Source organism: Peromyscus californicus, unplaced genomic scaffold (genome assembly GCF_007827085.1).
Source record: "Peromyscus californicus insignis strain IS unplaced genomic scaffold, ASM782708v3 Scaffold_15__1_contigs__length_86483966, whole genome shotgun sequence".
NCBI classification, from domain to species: Eukaryota; Metazoa; Chordata; class Mammalia; order Rodentia; family Cricetidae; genus Peromyscus; species Peromyscus californicus.
The window spans coordinates 52,113,347-52,131,650 of NW_026294447.1; the positions used below are offsets into that span (position 1 = coordinate 52,113,347).

Below are 18,304 nucleotides of genomic sequence, written 5' to 3' on the forward strand. Positions count from 1 at the left end.
ACACACACACACACACACACACCATGTACTCACACACACAAATTTTTTTAAAAAAGAACATTTGTATTATTACGCAGTCACTACCACTATCCATTTCTTTTTTGGATTTTCTCGAGACAGGGTTTCTCCGTGTAGTTTCGGTGCCTGTCCTGGATCTTGCTCTGTAGACAAGGCTGGCTTCGAACTCACAGAGATCCACCTGGCTCTGCCTCCCAAGTGCTGGGATTAAAAGCATGCGCCACTACCGCCCGGCAACTATCCATTTCTTAGCCCTTTCATCTTCTTAAATTAAAACTCTATACCCAGTAAACCATGAGAGGATAAACCTTTTTTTTGTTTGTTTGTTCAAATACTCTTCTCCTTGGGCCCAGATGGAGAGAACTGAGTTAATGTAATGTGTTTCACATTGCACCGTCACCCTTGGTTTCTCCGTGTGTGTCTGCTGTGTTATGTGCCGTGGTGGACGTCACCTGCATGCTTTCTGTCTGGTGATGCGCTCTGGACTCCTTACTGCACCAGTATAGCAACTCAGCTCAGCAATGGACATCCTTGTACAGACCTCACTGACCATCCTGATCACTGCTTTGGGATATGAGTCATGGAGGAGAATTACTGGATCATGGGCTCTGTGGCTAATTAGACCGGTGCTAGAAATCTCACTTTCATGATTGGCTGCAGCAGTTTGCACAGGTGTGGAAAGGTGTGGGTGTAGAGCTCAGCTTTTACCATTGTTATTAGTTTATGTCCGTGTGCATCTTATGCTTGCTTTCTTGCTGGTAATAGATTTTTTTTTTTTTTTGAGGATAGGGAGATTAGAGTTAACACATTTTTTTTAATTAAAATTTTTCATTTATTTTGCATATCAACCACGGTTTCCCCTCCCTCCTCTCTTCCTGTTCCCTCCCCCTACCTCCTGCCTATCCCCCACTCCCATCCACTCCTCCTCCATTCCCATGGGAGTCAACAAAGCATCTCATATCACCTTGAGGCAGGGCCAAGCTCCTCCCCCTGCATCAAGGCTGAGCGAGGCATCCCACCATAGGGAATAGGTTCCAAAAAGCCAGCTCATGCTCCAGGGACAGGTCCTGATCCCACTGCTAGGGGCCCCACAAACAGACCAAGCTACACAACTGTCACACACATGCAGAGGGCCTGGGTCGGTCCCATGCAGGCTTCCTAGCTGTTGATCCAGTCTGTGAGCTCCCATTAGCTCAAGTCAGCTTTCTCTGTGGGTTTCCCCACCATGATACTGACCCTGCTTGTTCATACAATCCCTCCTCTCTTCCATCAACTGGACCCCTGGAGCTTGGCCCAGTGCTTGGCTGTGAATCTCTGCATCTGCTTCCATCAGTTACTGGATGAATGCTCTCTGATGACAAATAGGATAGTCACCAGTCTGATTACAAGAGGCCAGTTCAGGCACTGTCTCCACTATTGCTAGGAGTCTTAGCTAAGGTCATCCTTGTGGATTCCTGGGAGTTTCCCTGGCACCAGATTTCTCCCTAACCCCCAAATGGTCCCCTCTATCAAGATATCTCTTTTATTACTCTCCCCCTCTGTCCCGCCCCCAACTTGACCAACCCAATCCCTCATGTTCCTATCTCTCCATCCCTCCACCCCCATTCTGCCCCCAGTTTACCCAGGAGATCTCATCTATTTCCCTTTCCCAGGGAAATCCATGCATCCCTCCTAGGGTCCTCTTTGTTACCTAGCTTCTCCGGGGCTCTGGATTGTAGCCTGGTTATCCTTTGCTTTACATCTAATATCCACTTATGAGTGAGTACATACTGTGTTTGCCTTTCTGGGTCTGGGTTACCCCACTCAGGATGATTTTTTCTAGTTTCATCCATTTGCCTGCAAATTTCATGATGTCATTGTTTTTTTTTACTGCTGAGTAAAACTCTATTGTGTAAATGTACCACATTTTCTTTATCCATTCTTCCATTGAGGGGCATCTAGCTTGTTTCCAGGTTTTGGCTATTATGAATAATGCTGCTATGAACATAGTTGAGCAAGTGTCCTTGTGATATGATTGAGCATCCTTTGGGTATATGCCAAAGATTGGTATAGCGGGGTTTTGAGGTCGATTGATTCCCAATTTTCTGAGAAATCACCATACTGATTTCCAAAGTGACTGTACAAGTTTGCACTCCCACCAGCAGTGGAGAAGTGTTCCCCTTACTCTACACCCTCTTCAATATAGGCTGTCATTAGCATTTTGATCTTAGCTATTCTGACAGATGTAAGATGGTATCTCAGAGTAGTTTTGATTTGTATTTCCCTAATAGTTAAGGATGTTGAACAATTCTTTAAGTGTTTCTCAGCCATTTGAGATTATTCTGTTGAGACTTCTCTGTTTGAATCTGTACCTCATTTTTTAATTGGATTGTTTGATATTTTGATGTCTAGTTTCTTGAGTTCTTTATATATTTTGGAGATCAGCCCTCTGTCAGATGTGGAGTTGGTGAAGATATTTTCCCATTTTGTAGGCTGCCATATTGTCTTATTAACAGTGTCCTTTGCCTTACAGAAGCTTTTCAGTTTCAGGAGGTCCCATTTATTAATTGTTGATCTCAGCATCTGTGCTACTGGTGTTATATTCAGGAAGTTGTCTCCTGTGCCAATGCATTCAAGGCTATTTCCTACTTTCTTTTCTATCAGGTTCAGTGTAACTGGATTTATGTTGAGATCTTTGGTCCACTTGGACTTGAGTTTTGTGCATGATGATAGATATGAATCTATTTGCATTCTTCTACATGCGAACATTCAGTTATGCCAGCACCATTTGTTGAAGATGCTTTCTTTTTTCCATTGTGTAATTTTGACTTCTTTTTAAAAAATCAGGCATTCATAAATATGTGGATTTACATCAGGGTCTTCAATCTGATTCCATTGATCCATGTGTCTGCTTCTATGCCAATACCATGTAGTTTTTTTTTTTACTATAGCTCTATAGGAGAGCTTGAAATCAGGGATGATGATACCTCCAGAAGTTCCTTTATTATACAGAATTGTTTTAGCTATGCTGAGTTTTTTGTTTTTCCATATACAGTTGAGTATTGTTCTTTCGAGGTCCATGAAGAATTGTGTTGGAATTTTGATGGGGATTGTATTGAATCTGCAGATTGCTTTTGGTAAGACTGCCATTTTTACTCTGTTAATCCTACTGATCCATGAGCATGGGAGATCTTTCCATTTTCTGATATCTTCTTAAATTTCTTTCTTCAAGTTCTTGTCATGCAAGTCTTTCACTTGTTTGGTTAGAGTTACTCCAAGATATTTTATATTATTTGTGGCTATTATGAAGGGTGTTGTTTCTCTGATTTCTTACTCAGCCCATTTATCATTTGTATATAGGAAAACTATTGATTTTTTTGAGTTAATCTTGTATCCATCCACATTACCTAAGGTGTTTACCAGCTGTAGGGGTTCCTTAGTATAACTTTTGGGGTCACTTATATATACTATCATATCATCTCCAAATAGTAAAAGTTTGACTTCTTTCTTTCCAATTTGTATCCCCTTGATCTCCTTTTATTGTCTTATTGCTCTAGCTAGAACTTGAGTTACTATATTGAATAAATATGGAGAGAGTGGACAGCCTTGTTTTGTTCCTGATTTTAGTGGAATTGCTTTGAGTTTCTCTCCATTTAATTTGATATTGGCTGTCAGCTTGCTGTATATTGTTTTTATTATGTTTAGGTGTGTTCCTTGTATCCCTGATCTTTCCAAGACCCTTATCATGAAGGGGTGTTGGATTTTGTCAAAGGCTTTTTCAGCATCCAAGGAGATGATCATGTGGTTTTTTTTCTTTCAATTTGTTTATATGGTGGATTACATTGACAGATTTTCATATGTTGAACCATCCCTGCATCTCTGGGATGAAAACTACTTGACCATGGTGGATGATTTTTTTGAAGTGTTTTTGGATTCAGTTTGCCAGTATTTTATTGAGTATTTTTGCATCAATGTTCATGAGGGAGATTGGTCTATAATTCTCTTTCTTTGTTGCATCTTTGTGTGGTTTGGATATCGGGGTAACTGTAGCCTCATAAAAAGCATTTGGCAATGTTCCTTCTGTTTCTATGGTTTGGAACAAATTGAAAAGCATTGATATTAGCTCTTCTTTGAAATTCTGATAGAATTCTGTACTTAAACCAACTGGCCTTGGGCCTTTTTTAGTTGGGAGATTTTTAATGACTGTTTCTATTTTCTTAGGGGTCATAGGTCTATTTAAATTGCTTATTTTGTATTTATTTAATTTTGGTATGTGGTACCTATCAAGAAAATTGTCCATTTCTTTTAGATTTTCCAATTTTGAGGAGTACAGGTTTTTGAAGTATGACTTAATGATTCTCTGGATCCTCAGTGTGTGTTATTATATGCCCCTTTTTCATTTCTGATTTTGTTAATTTTAATATTATCTCTCTGCCTTTTGGTTAGTTTGGATAAAGATTTGTCTATCTTATTGATTTTCTTAAAGAACCAACTCTTTTTTTTCATTGATTCTTTGTACTGTTCTCTTTGTTTCTAATTTATTGATTTCAGCCTGGAGTTTGATTATTTCCCGCTGTCTACTCCTCCTGAGTGAATTTGCTTCTTTTTGTTCTAGAGCTTTCAGGTGTGCTATCAAGTTGCTAGTGTGGGATTTCTCCAACTTCTTTATGTAGGCACTTAGTGCTATGAACTTTCCTCTTAGCACTGCTTTCATAGTGTCCCATAGGTTTGAGTATCTTGTGGATTTATTTTCATTGAATTCTAGGAAGTCTTTAATTTCTTTCTTTATTTCTTCCTTGATCCAATGGTGATTCAGTTGAGAGTTGTTCAGTTTCCATGAGTTTGTAGGCTTTTTGTAGTTTGTGTTGTTGAACTCTAATTTTAACCCATGGTGATTCAATAAGATACAAGGGGTTATTCCAATTTTTTTGTATCTGTTGATATTTGCTTTATGACCAAGTATGTGGTCAATTTTAAAGAAGGTTCTATGAGGTGCTGAGAAGAAGGTGTGTTCTTTTGTGTTTGGGTTAAATGTTCTGTAGATGTCTATTAAGTTATTTGAACCATAACATTGAGTTCCCTACTTCTCTGTTAAATTTCTGTCTGGCAGACCTGTCCATTGGTGAAAGAGGGATGTTGGACCTCCCACTATTAATGTGTGGGGTTTGATGTGTGGTTTAAGCTTTAGTAATGTTTCTTTTACATATGTGAGTGTCCTTTTATTTGGGGCATAGATGTTTAGAATTGAGGCTTCATTGTGATGAATATTTCATTTGATGAATATGAAATATTCTTCTCTATCTCTTTTGATTTAATTTTAGTTTGAAGTCTATTTTGTTGGTTATTAGGATAGCTACACCAGCTTGCTTCTTAGGTACATTTGATTGGAAAATCTTTTCCCAACCCTTTACTCTGAGGTAATGTCTGTCTTTGAAGTTGAGGTGTGTTTCTTACATGCAGCAGGAGGATGGATCCTGTTTTTATATCCATTCTGTTAGCCTGTGTCTTTTTTATTGGCGAATTGAGTCCATTGGTATTAAGAGATGTTAATGACCAGTGATTATTAATTCCTGTTGTTTTTCAGTTTTGGTGGTGGTGATGGTAGTGTGTGTGTTTCTCTTCTTTAGGTTTTGCTGATGTGGGATTATCTATTGTCTGGTTTTGTGGGTGTAGCTAGCTTCCTTGGGTTGGAGTTTTCCTTCTAGTACTTTCTGTAGGGATGGATTTGTGGTTAGGTATTGTTTAAATCTAGTTTTGTCATGAAATATCTTGTTTTCTCCATCTATGGTGATTGAAAGTTTTGTTGGATATGGTAGTCTGGACTGGCATCCATGGTCTTTAGCATCTGCAAAACATCTTTCCAGAACCTTCTGGCTTTTAGAGTCTCCATTGAGAAGTCAGGTGTAATTTTGATAGATCTGCCTTTGTATGTTACTTGGCCTTTTTTCCTTTGCAACTCTTAATATTCTTTCTTATTTTGTATGTTTAGTGTTTTGATTATTATGTGGCAAGGGGACTTTTGCTGTTGTTGTTCAGTCCATTTGGTGTTCTGTAAGCTTCTTGTACCTTTATAGGCATGTCCTTCTTTAGGTTGGGAGAGTTTTCTTCTATGATTTTATTGAACATGATTTCTGTGCCTTTGAGCGGGGATTCTTCTCCATCTTCTATTCCTGTTATTCTTAGGTTTATTCCTGTTATTCCTGTTATCTTAGGTCTTTTCATGGTGTCCCAGATTTCCTGGATGTTTTGTGTTAGGAATTTATTGGATTTAACATTTTCTTTGACTGATGAATCTATTTCCTCTGTCATATCTTCAATGCCTGAGGTTCTCTTTTCCTTTTCCTGTATTCTGTTGGTGATGCTTGCATCTGTCATTTCTGTTTGCCTCCTCAGATTTTCCATTTCCAGAATTCTCTCAGTTTGTGCTTTCTTTATTGTTTCTATTTCAATTTTCAAGTCTTGAACCATTTCATTCACCAGTTTGATTGTTTTTTCTTGTCTTTCTTTAAGGGACTTTTTGATTTCCAATTTTTGTTTGTCTTTTTCTTGATTTCTTTAAGGGAAGTTTTCATTTCCTTTTTAAGGGCCTCTATCATGCTCATAAAGTTATTTTTAAGGTCGTTTTCTTGTGTTTCAGCTGCCTTGGAATATTTAGGTGTTGCTGTTGTAAGATCACTGGGTTCTGGTGGTGCCATATTGTTCTTTCAGTTGTTGAATGTATTCTTACACTGGCATTTACTCATCTGTTCTTCCAACTGGTGTGGTTTGCATCTGTGCCTGTGTAGTCATCTGGGGTTACAGGGGAGGGTGGGCCATGGAGAAGATGTTCAGGTACATGGATTTGGGTGGCAGAGTGGGTCTTGGAGGGACAGAGTCCAGAAGATGGCAGGGGTGGTAGTACAGCCTAGAGGCAGGTCTCTCACCTGCTTGAAGGCTGGTGGAGACTGCACCAGAGCAGTGGAGTTCCACCAGAGTTGGGAGCAGGGCCCAGGTACCTTGCTGGTGCTGGGATAGGACAGGGAAGGGCACAGGATGTGCCCTGAGGTTTAGGGTCTGGACTCTGGGGAAGTCCAGCTGGGAGACCAGTCACTGACCTGTTTTTCCAACTGGTGTGGTTTGTGCCTGTGCATATATGTAGCCTGCTGGGGTTGCAGGGAGGGCTGACTATGGGGAGGGTGTTTAGGTGCATGGGATTGGGCAGTGGAGTGGGTCTTGGATGGCCAGAGTCCAGTGGGTGGCAGAGGCAGTTGTGCAGCCTGAAGGCAGCTCTCTCACCCGCTTACAGGCTGGTGAGGACTGCCAAATTAACACATTGTAAAACATCTTACTCAGTGTCTGTCATGTGGCTGGCACTTAACAGGCAGCAGCTATTACCAGTTTGCCCGCACAGATTGGAATAGAGTGAACACAACAAGAAAGCAGGAGTGACCTGCAGCAGCTCCTCTTCCGAGGCAGCTCCTCTCGCTGAGGCAGATAGCTGGATGTGTGTCATTTTCGACAACAAACACCGCTTCCCCTTCTCCCTTCTCTTCTCTGAATCCACATTGTGCTTTTACTTTAGAAATTATAAGTTTTAAAAGTAAAAAGTCTGTAAAACTCTCCTCCTGAATTTGTGTCACACATACACATGCCTACATGTATGTGTACACACACACACACACACACACACACACACACATTTGTAACTAGGAATATTTTTTAAAGCTTACTTTGACAACTTTTTTTGCATTTATCCTTTTATTTTTGTGTGCCACGGTGTACATGTGAAGGATAGAGGACAGCTTCCTGGACTGATTCTCTTATGCCGCCATGTACTTTCCAAGAATTGAACTCAGTCCATCAGGCTTGGCAGCAAGCACTCTTACTGACTGAACCCCCTCACTGGCCTGACACATTTTTTTATAAAAGTGTCTACCCAGGTGTGGTGGCGCACACCTTTAATCCCAGCACTCAAGAGGCAGAGGCAGGTGGATCTCTGAGTTCGAGGCCAGCCTGGCCTATAGAGTGAGTTCCAGGACAGCCAGGACTACACAGAGAAACCCTGTTTTGAAAGACCAAAACAACAATAAAAAAATCTATATATCTATATATCTCTATATATAGATATATAAACTGGGTAAGATTATAATGCCTGTAATCCCTGCACTTAGGAGGCAAAGGTAGGGGGATAATGAGTTTTAATCTAGCCTGGGCTACATGAGACCTATCTCAAAAAAAAAAAATAAAGTATATGCACCATTATAGATATTGTTATAAAAATAGCTTTAAAAAACCAAATTAATAATTATGAAGTTTGTATTATAGACATAAGATTATATCATCTCCCAATTAATGGCTGCAAAGTATACTTTTATACAAACAATGTTTTATTTATTTTGCATATTTGTTTGTTTGTTTGTTGATACAGGATCTCACACTATAACCCAGGATTCACTATGTAGACCAGGCTGGCTTCACACTCCTTCTGTCTCAGCCTTCTGAGTGCTGGGATTGCAGGCATGAACCACCATACATGGCACAAATAATATCTAGTTAATGGCTGAATATAGAAATAATTTTCAATTTGGGGCGACAAAGCCATGCTGAATAGAACACTTGCCTGACTGGTTTCTTCAGATCCATTTAGCTAAAAAAGGATGTATACTTTCTCTTAGTTTAAAATGCATTTTGCTAAATTTCTATTCTAGAAATTATACCACTTACTAGCCTTGCCAGATGCATCCAAGCAGTCTCATTTCTCTATGTGGTTAATGCAAGGTTTTATTTTCACCTAGACTAGCCTAGACCTAGTTAATTGTTGTGATACATATTTTAATAGGTTCAATTTTATTTTTAACACATAATGAAATAAATAGATGATTAGATAAAAACTATCAGTTTGCAAGTACTAAAATTTACCATGAGGTTGAACAGTTCCCCTTCATATATACTGTCTTCATATTTATATTTTGTGAAGTGCCTCTATGTATGCTGTGATGGCTCAAATTTTTCCTTTTACTTACACTTATAATTTTCTTTCAGTTACTAATATTCTTCTATTTCAGGTTATGGACTATAACATTAACTTGGGCAAACACCTTCTCCCCCTCGTGGTCCAGGTGCTCAAATACTGCTCTTGTCCTCAACTACGGCATTATTTCCAACAGCCACCTCGCTGCTCCCTCTGGTCCTTAAAGCCTCACATCAGGCAGATGTGGTTGAAGGCCTTGCTCGTCATCCTTTACAAGGTGAGTGGCTGTGCTTCCTCTGCTGGGATGGAAGGTTGTTTTGAGAGTACAGTGCTAGGAGGGTCCCTAACGGATGAGGATTCCATGAGATAAAAAATTTGACCTTCAGAAGAAATGTAATCAGTGCTGAGAGGCCAAGAGTTATTAGAATGGAAAAGAAACAGGAGGGAATGCCAATGTAGGATTTCAAAAATGTTTTTAAAAATAGTCATTAACTTCTATGCTCAGAATCTCATATTTTATCTAAGTATTGATTAGTTTTCAGAAAATAAAGATGATACTTAAAATTATAGTTATCTAATAGCAATGCCCGTGTTCTCTGAGGCATCTGCTATGGTCTAGCCAATGTTGCTGTCAGTGGTTTGGTGCAAGGAGAGGCAGGGACCCTAAAAGACAAGCTTCTGATCAGAACCTATGTTGTTACTTTTGTGTGTGTTTTTCTAGTGCATGAGAAATATAAGGAAACTACCAGTAAGATCCCTGGGAAAACTTATCCTTTGGAATAACCACTTGTATTTTCTCCCCATTGGACAGTATCCCTACCGAGACTGTGATGTCAGCAAGATCCTGCTACACCTGATTCACATAACAGTCAATACACTCAATGCGCAGTACCATAGCTGCAAGCCCCATGCCACGGCAGGACGCTGTACAGTGACAACAGCAACATAAGCAGATACAGCGAGAAAGAAAAAGGTACTTCTCCAGACAGAACTCTGTCCTGAACTTAGCTGGGATACAGGATGCTCTTCCAGACAGCAGCCTTTACATTGTCTAAGGAGGTAGAGGAGCACTCCTATATATTCTTACGAAGCCAAAACCGTCACTGCCTATTTGGTTAATTGTTCAATAATCTCAAGAATGTTGCTGCTTTCACTTTTTGAATTGAGTGTGCAGGAGAAACAGTTGGCATACTTCTGAGATTCAAAATAATAATAATATTAGGTATGCTATTTTCTGCCATCTGATTAATAAGCTGTCATAGCCTCCTATTACAGGCTGGAAACATCTTGCCTTGGGGCTATGACCTGTCTGGGTTGGCAGTCAGTGGAACCATCACTTGAGTGTCTCTAGTTTGCCCTTGAACTTCATGCTCACAGATTTTGAATTCAGTCTCAATTTTCTGAAGTGCCTTTTCTGAGCCTTATTATTCAGTATGAAGTGATTGCAGGTGATGGACGTGAAGAAGCTTTTGTGTATAGGTTTGAACTATTTTCGGTGTGAATGCCTTTTTCATTGATAGCTTTTCCTCAAAGGCAACCGTAGAACGAAATGCTAAATTGAGTGAAATTACAGGTAAAAGATGAAGAGCCAAGGTTTGTATCTTTGATAAATGTCACAGTGTAACTAGAATTATAAATGATGCCATCATTGAATCAAATCGTGGGAGAAAACCAAGTGCCCGTTGACCCTGTAGTGTTAGAGCAGCTGGGACTGGTAGGGCGACCACAGGAAGGAGCTTGGCTAGTGGCTGGTGATCCGTTGTTTATTACTGTGAGTCCCAAGGCACTTGGCTGGCTTCAGATGAAGCAGAGGACCAGCTAGGATTCTGGGACCATTCACTTCCTTCTTGAAGAATGTGGTGTTTGTCAGCTTAGGTCTCTGGAAAATTCCGTAGACTCATTTAAGCTATGGCGTTTTCAGTGTGCTTAGTGTCTGGACAGGCCCAACCTCAGATGGCTTTCTGGGTAGAAGGGACAGTTCATTGTCCTCTCATCTCTAACATACAACACAGTATATTTTGAGAGTTATTCCAGAATTATGAATGCAAGTCGCTATTGCCATTTGCTTAGAAAACTAGTTTCTAAAAGGTATTTTTTTTCTAAAACAGAAACTAAATAGGTCATGTTAATGCATTTCCCCAGAAACATGGGAATTTGATGGAATGCCTTATCTTTGTGTATGCACACATGGAGCTTTGTATCCATTTTGATTGTTAATGTTTTTTATTTGATTAAACAGATTTCTGTGGTGACATCAACTAACGGTTTCATTCACTGTTAGACTCTTGTACGTTAGGATGAGATTGGTCTATACACTTTAGGGCTGACAGTTTTTCTAGACTCAAGAAATCAAGACTCAGTGTCACCATTGTCACACCTGGGTCGTGTCTTGTCACATGTAGGTATCCATGAAGCTCAAACATTACAGTTCCAGGGATACTCACCTCAGACAGCAGGCAATTTCATGTTCTGTGCTGTGAAGTGCCTTTCACTGTCCTTTCTCCCACTGCTTTTATGTGCCTTCTCCTTTTGAAAGGAAGAGAGAGGAAACGTGGGGAAGTAAACACGAGGGTTTGTAGCAGAATGGTTCTTTCTTCACTTATATGTTACTTGGATTATTTTGACTTAAGCGCAGCCAAGTTGGGATAGGAGAAAGGACCTGTAAGCAAACTTAGACACTAAGCAACCAACTTGGCTATGGAGTCCAGGATCACAAGAGCCAAAGGTTCTCCCCACCCCCACCCAGGATCCATACCATCTATTACAGATGCACAGTAAATGCCTCAGAGAAGAGTCTTCTTATAATAGGAAGAAATGGGATTTTCTGTTTGATTTTTCCTTTGTTTACTCTTTCAGTTCATAATCATCCGTGGAGCTTCTGAGATGACAAGTGCCTTCTCTAAGCTTTCTCTGTGTGTTGTGTGTTTCATTACCAAGTGTAGAGTACAGTATTTTGCATTCACAAAGTATAAGGTGCATGTACTGTTAGGCTGTGTCTATGCCAGTTCCCAGATCCCAAGAAGGCATATAATTTTAGAAAGGTCAAGCCCCATTCATGTTAGTGTCCTTGTTGTCAAATTAGCCTGAAAATAACAGACAAATTCAAGCAATGTCCAGAATCCTGGATAGAGTGCTGACATCTGCATATCATTTGGTTTTAAGAGTAATGGGCATATTACTCAAGGAAGGCTCTTGTGAACCACTGAGATGCTTCTCACAATGCTGCCCTCTGTCATTCAGAAGATGATGGGCAGCTTTGTAACCGGTTGCTTGCTTTAGATCTGGATGATCTGGATGGAGTATAGACCCACAGCTAAACTCTGCTGGTGCAGAAAGCACTTAGACTGCTCGAGAATGCTTTCACTGAATGCTTGTGTAGACACAGCCTAAGAGAGAGTAACCTCCTAAGTGTAATTTTGACTTTTTCTCCCCAATTAGAAGAAGATAGTGTTTTTGATGAATCTGATATTCATGATACACCTACTGGACCCTGCAATAAAGAGTCTCAAACTTTTTTTGCAAGATTGAAAAGGATAGGCGGCAGCAAAATGGTGAAATACCAGCCGGTTGAAATGAATGCTCAGAGAAGTATGAATTTTTCCTCTTAGTAGTTTTATGCAGAAATGTTGTACTCTACCATTTGTTTGGGGTGAAATCTTAATTTTATTATGTTACCATATATTTTGATATTGTTGATTTTATATATATGTATGCACAAACAGTATATATATACACACATTTATATATATATACGTGAGTTGACAGATATGTCATTAATGTCATGATTGTCTTCAAGGGCCATTGCTTGATTTGATTTGTTGCAAAATGTTTGCTTCTCTTCCACACAATTTGAATACAAGTTCCTAGACCTGCCTCAGCCAAAACCAAAACGAAATAAACAAAACAAACAAACAAACCCCTCTCTTATGTTTAATGACTATCCGAGCTGAGGAGCTACCTCCAAGCTTGATTTTTTGTAAATCCTATCTTAAACCATTGCTTGGGTTTCTTTTGTACCCAACTTTCCCAGTTCTTGAAATCAGAATAAATCTTATAAAAACATGGCCAGAAAGTCAGTTTTCCCTTCTGGTAGAGCTGGGATTATAATTACGATTTGTGCCAATTGTGTACCCAAGTATGAGGGGAAAATGGTAAACTCTGAGGGAAATAGTACTAGCTCTTTCTGTTTTAATCAGGTGAAATAGAACTGGCTGAATATAGAGAATCGGGTGCGTTACAAGACAGCGTTCTGCACTGTGTGAGAGAAGAAAGCATTCAGAAAAAAAAGCTACGCTCTTTAAAACAAAAATCTCTTGATATAGGGAATGCAGACTCCCTCTTGTTCACATTAGATGAGCATCGTAGGAAGTCCTGCATAGATCGGTGTGACATAGATAAGCCTCCTGCCCAAGCTGCCTGTATCACACAGCGGCAAAATGACCACCACGGACGGTCTAGACAGAATTCTGCCACGAGGCCGGACAATACTGAAATCCCCAAGAATCCATCGAGTGAAGGTTTTCAAGAAACACGAAGGCCTGTGATACCAGAAGTTAGGTTGAACTGCATGGAGACATTCGAAGTGAGAGTTGACTCCCCGGGAAAACCTGCTCCTAAAGAGGATTTAGATCTCATAGATTTGTCCTCAGATTCAACGTCTGGGCCAGAGAAACGCTCTATACTCTCAACATCGGACAGTGACTCTCTTGTATTTGAGCCCCTCCCGCCTCTCAGAATAGTAGAAAGTGATGAAGAGGAAGAGATGATGAACCAAGGGAATGATAGTCCCTTGGTTAAGAATGCTGCCTCCTCGCCCTCCTTCCCCAGCCAGCCCTCGGTCCTCAGCCTAAGCACCACCCCGCTTGTGCAGGTGAGTGTGGAGGACTGTTCCAAAGACTTCTCTTCTAAGGACTCAGGAAACCACCAGTCAGCAGGAAATGGAGACTCTACGGTCACGGCTCTAGACGATCTCACAGACTCGGAAGAGCTGTCCAAGTCAGAGGAGCTGAGGGAGTTTCCCTCTGGCAGTCCGCTAACGCTTAAGCAAAAACGAGACCTCCTCCAGAAGTCATCCGCTGTCCCTGAGATGTCAGTGGACTACAGCCCTGACCTTGGCCCAGCTGAGGAAAAGGCAGGGCAGACACCAACATCAGGGACCAAAACTGTACTCCTCAAAGTTCCTGAAGATGCCGAGAATCCGATAGAAATCGAAAAGCCCAACACCAGTGCTGAGTCCGATACGGAACAGAACCCTGAAAAGAAGGTGGAGGAGGATGGGGCTGAGGAATCAGAATTTAAGATTCAGATTGTCCCCAGGCAGAGGAAACAAAGGAAGATTGCTGTCAGCGCTATCCAGAGAGAGTACCTCGACATCTCCTTCAACATTCTAGACAAACTGGGTGACCAGAAGGACCCAGGTAAGCCTGTCTCTCTTCTTCCAGACCTCCAGGTTTGCACATCTTACTTGGTAGGGTTTCGACACAAAATATGCACCAAACTGGAAATCTTATAATGTCAGGGCTGACATTATAACTGCTTCCCGACCACTCGGAATCCATCCTGCTCACCACAGTGTGCTGGATTCTGATGCGGCTCTACTGGCTCCATCAATGTTTCATGTTTGTTGTTTCTAATTTTTACTATCAATCTTGACTGTCTGGGCAATAAGAGACGGTGGCTAAGTGATTGATACCTGGATATTTCAAAAATAACTTTGGCCTTCCTAAAGCAACAGAAATGATTAATTTTGCATTATTTTTGCTTTCATTTTTTTCCTCTCTTGTTATAATTTGCTTTTTGTTTCTGTGATAAAACACCGACCAAAAACAATTTGGGGAGGAAAGGGTTTATTTCATCTTACACTTCCAGGTCACAGTCCATCATTGAGGGAAGTCGGGGCAACAATTCAAGGTAGGAACCTGGAGGCAGGAGCTGAAGCAGAGACCATGGAGGACCTTACTGAGTTACTGGCTTGTTTCCAGACTCAGCTAATTTTCTTAGGTAGCCTAGGCCCACCTTCCTCAGGTTGGCACTGCCCAGAGCAGACTGAGTCCTCCTACATCAATGAGTAGTTATGAAAATGTCCTTACAGACATGCCCACAGAGTAATCTGATGGAGGCAATTGATTGATTGGTATGTAATTGGCAAGTCCTCTTCCCAGGTATGTAATGTAAAGTTGGCAACCAAAATCAGCCATTACCCTCTTGTTTATGTTCTACGTAGTCCCAATGCAGAGTACATGAACTGGTTGTAAAATCATTTAGGGCTACAGCAGATTGGTCAGCACACTGAGCAAACATCAGGAAACCCAAGTTTCCAGCTACAATCTAGACTCTGATCCTCAGACACCCTCTGATGCATTTCCAGCCTTAAGTGTCATTTCCTACGTTTTCTTTGAGGCACCATTTCTAAGAAGATGTTGTCTAAAAGGTGGCCTTCTGTTGGCCACCTCATTCATCCCAACCCAGTCTCCTGTCTGTCACATTAACAGGGTGGGGGTGCTTCCTTCTCCTTTTCTGAATGATGATGGTAATCAAAAGATGTGAGAAAGGCTAGGGTAATTCCAGTCTACTTAGAAACCAGAGACTGTTGGAAATTGGTAAAGACTTTGGAGGTGACCTCAAGTCTAGCCTGTGGATTCTGAGGTCATGCGCCTTCCAGCTGACAACACCCATTTCCAGTTTGTCTCAAAGACACTGGGAAACTGCTGAGTTTGGAAAGGGTCAGGTTCTAGCCAGGCATGGGTGGGGTCCTGTCATATCAGGGAAGTTTAACCAGCTAAGAAGGTTTTGAGGGAAACTTGGGACATTTTTATCTCGTTTGGGGCCAGAAAAATTGCTGTATTTAAGTGAAGGACAGAATTGATCCAGAAACTGTATAGGTGTATCGTGGGAGGTTAACAAACTAATGAGTTGTGCATGATAAACATTTATAATAAATAGGCTGTATATAACTCGCAGGATGTGTTAGTATATGCATACACTTTATCTTCTTCATTTTTCCTTATATTTATTTGTTCCCCAAGATACCAGTGGAAAACCATTTTTTTTTGTAGTCATACATTTGATCCCAGAACAAGAGAAAAAAGTTTTTATAGTGCCTCTTACCTGTCAGTTAGCTCTTTAGCACTCCGCTTCCCACAAACATACATATCTTTCCCTACTGGGAGCACTGGAAGGAGGAGAGGCCCACACCGTAAGTGTATGGCTCAGGCTTTCCTGCTTCTACCAGGGGGAGCGAGAGAGGCCCAGACACCCGCTTTTCCTTGTCCTCTCCATTGACAGCCTCACTCGCTAATTGCCCAGAGGATAGAGCTCACCTCTCTGCTGGTGTCACTCACTGTGAGAAGACCCATGGGCTGGGCTGCTCTTCATCTGCCTCACTAGATTTCCATAAGACCTTGTACACCCCAGTTCTGAAAAAAATTCCCATGGTACCTTCCCCCACACCCTCAGAAATTCATGGGTCCCTCGTAACAAAACCCTTTGTCTATCTCTCATTTCCTTCCCCTTCCTAATCTAATGGAAGCCTGGCTCTTCCTGAGGATGCAGCTTCCCCGAGAGCCCACGTAACTGACATGTGCCCCTGGACTGGGGCCAGGGATTAGGGATTATTCACGCTCACCCTGGCTCCCCTCGGACCATTATTTCCTTGCCTCTAAGACCCTCAGCTCTGATTTTGTTGTTATCAGACCGTCAAACACACAGTCTCACTGTTCATTACTACTCCCTGACTCTGACCCATCAACACACACGTTCTTGTCTTGATTCTTCCTGTTCCAGTAATCCGTGTGGATGCCTTCTGGTGCCCTCTGATGCCCAGGCATCTCAGTTTCTTGAACTGACCTTCTCCAGCACTTTTTCATCCTCTACCTTAGCTCAGCTACTCATTTCTGTAATCATATCACAGACTTATTATTACCAACAACTACAGCCCTCCTGAGACTTCAGTTATATCTACTATTCTTTGATTACCAGTTCTTTCTCTCTCCTGACTCTACTGTCTTTTAGTATCTCCCATTTCCTGTCTTTTCTCCTTCCTACCTTAATTAAATTCAAATCCGCCAGCATAACTCATCCCTGCCTTTATCCTCTCAGGCATTTCCTTTTCCAAACATGCTTGGATAAATATGTCCTCCCTGAAGTCAAACCTTCCATGCATGAGCACTTGCTCCTATCATGTGACTATGTCTAGCTAAAAATGTATAATGTAGACTCTACCATTTTAAACTCATGGTGGCAAACCTTAACTGGGAAGTTATCTACCAGTTCCACAGTATTTTCCAAATCCACACTTCATTCTCCTACCTGACTATTTCATAGCTACTTTTCTCCTCAGTGGTCAAGAACTCTTCCTACCAGACAAGAGCATAGGGAATTTCCATTCTTCTGTTATATGCTTCCCACAACTACTTCTGCCTCCTCCTCTGGCATTTACATTTGAACACTTCGGTTCCTGTCAGGATCCTGATTCTCTTATCTACCCTGGGATGCAGGCAACATTCTCCACCCTTTACCCTCCATGTTTTCTTTTAAAGGACCTCTAACTTGAACATGCAGACATAATCTTATTTTGTTCTTTACTTAAAAATAAAAAGGCTTGTAAAGGCAGTGTTTTGGTTTGCTTCCCAGTTGCTGTAATAAAAATGCTATGACCAAAAGCAACTAAAGGAAGAAAGAGTTTATTTCACCTTATGGTTCCAGAGGATTAGAGTCCTTCACAGTGGGGAATGCATGGCATGGTGGCAGCAGCAGGAAGCTGGCCGACCATATTTTATCTGTACACAGGAGTCAGAGAGAAAGGGGACAGGATGTGGAGCCAGGCTATAGACCCCCAAAACCATAAAGACACACTTCCTCCATCAAGGCTCAACCTCCTAAAGCTTCCACATCCTCCTCAAACAGTGCCACCAACTAGGGACCAAGTGATCAGTACACAAATACATGAGTCAATGAGACATTTACCATTCAGATCACCACATGGATCCAACAATTACCACTCGCTCCAGTTTTCTTCAATGGTATTTTTTCTTTCATTTTTCCCTACTACAACAACAAAACTATATTTTTTCAATATCATCAAGGACCTCCATTGCTAAATCCAATGATCAGCTGTTGAAACTTATCCCCTTCATAGCTACAATATTTGACATAATTTATGAATCCTACTTAAAGTGGCTTCTAGGATACTGCATGCCCCTGGCTTTCCTTTTCTATTCATTGACCACTGCGTCTCAGTCTCTCCTGTTAGTTTTTCCTCATTTTCCCGAGGGAGTACCATCCCTGGTCTTTTCCCCACCTCCGGGGACATCCACTTTCTTGGTGACCTCATCTACCAAGAAAGTTATCATTTACCCA

General features: G+C 41.1%; 1 protein-coding gene across 1 annotated transcript in view; it reads left to right on the forward strand.

The window, feature by feature from the left end:
* The window catches only part of Unc79 (unc-79 homolog, NALCN channel complex subunit), a 245,998-nt gene that overhangs the window by 155,861 nt on the left and 71,833 nt on the right, over positions 1 to 18,304 (forward strand). The window contains 5 exon segments of the mRNA XM_052738842.1: positions 9,042 to 9,224; positions 9,759 to 9,867; positions 9,870 to 9,920; positions 12,386 to 12,535; positions 13,144 to 14,364. Of these exon segments, the coding sequence (XP_052594802.1) occupies positions 9,042 to 9,224; positions 9,759 to 9,867; positions 9,870 to 9,920; positions 12,386 to 12,535; positions 13,144 to 14,364 (1,714 nt within the window).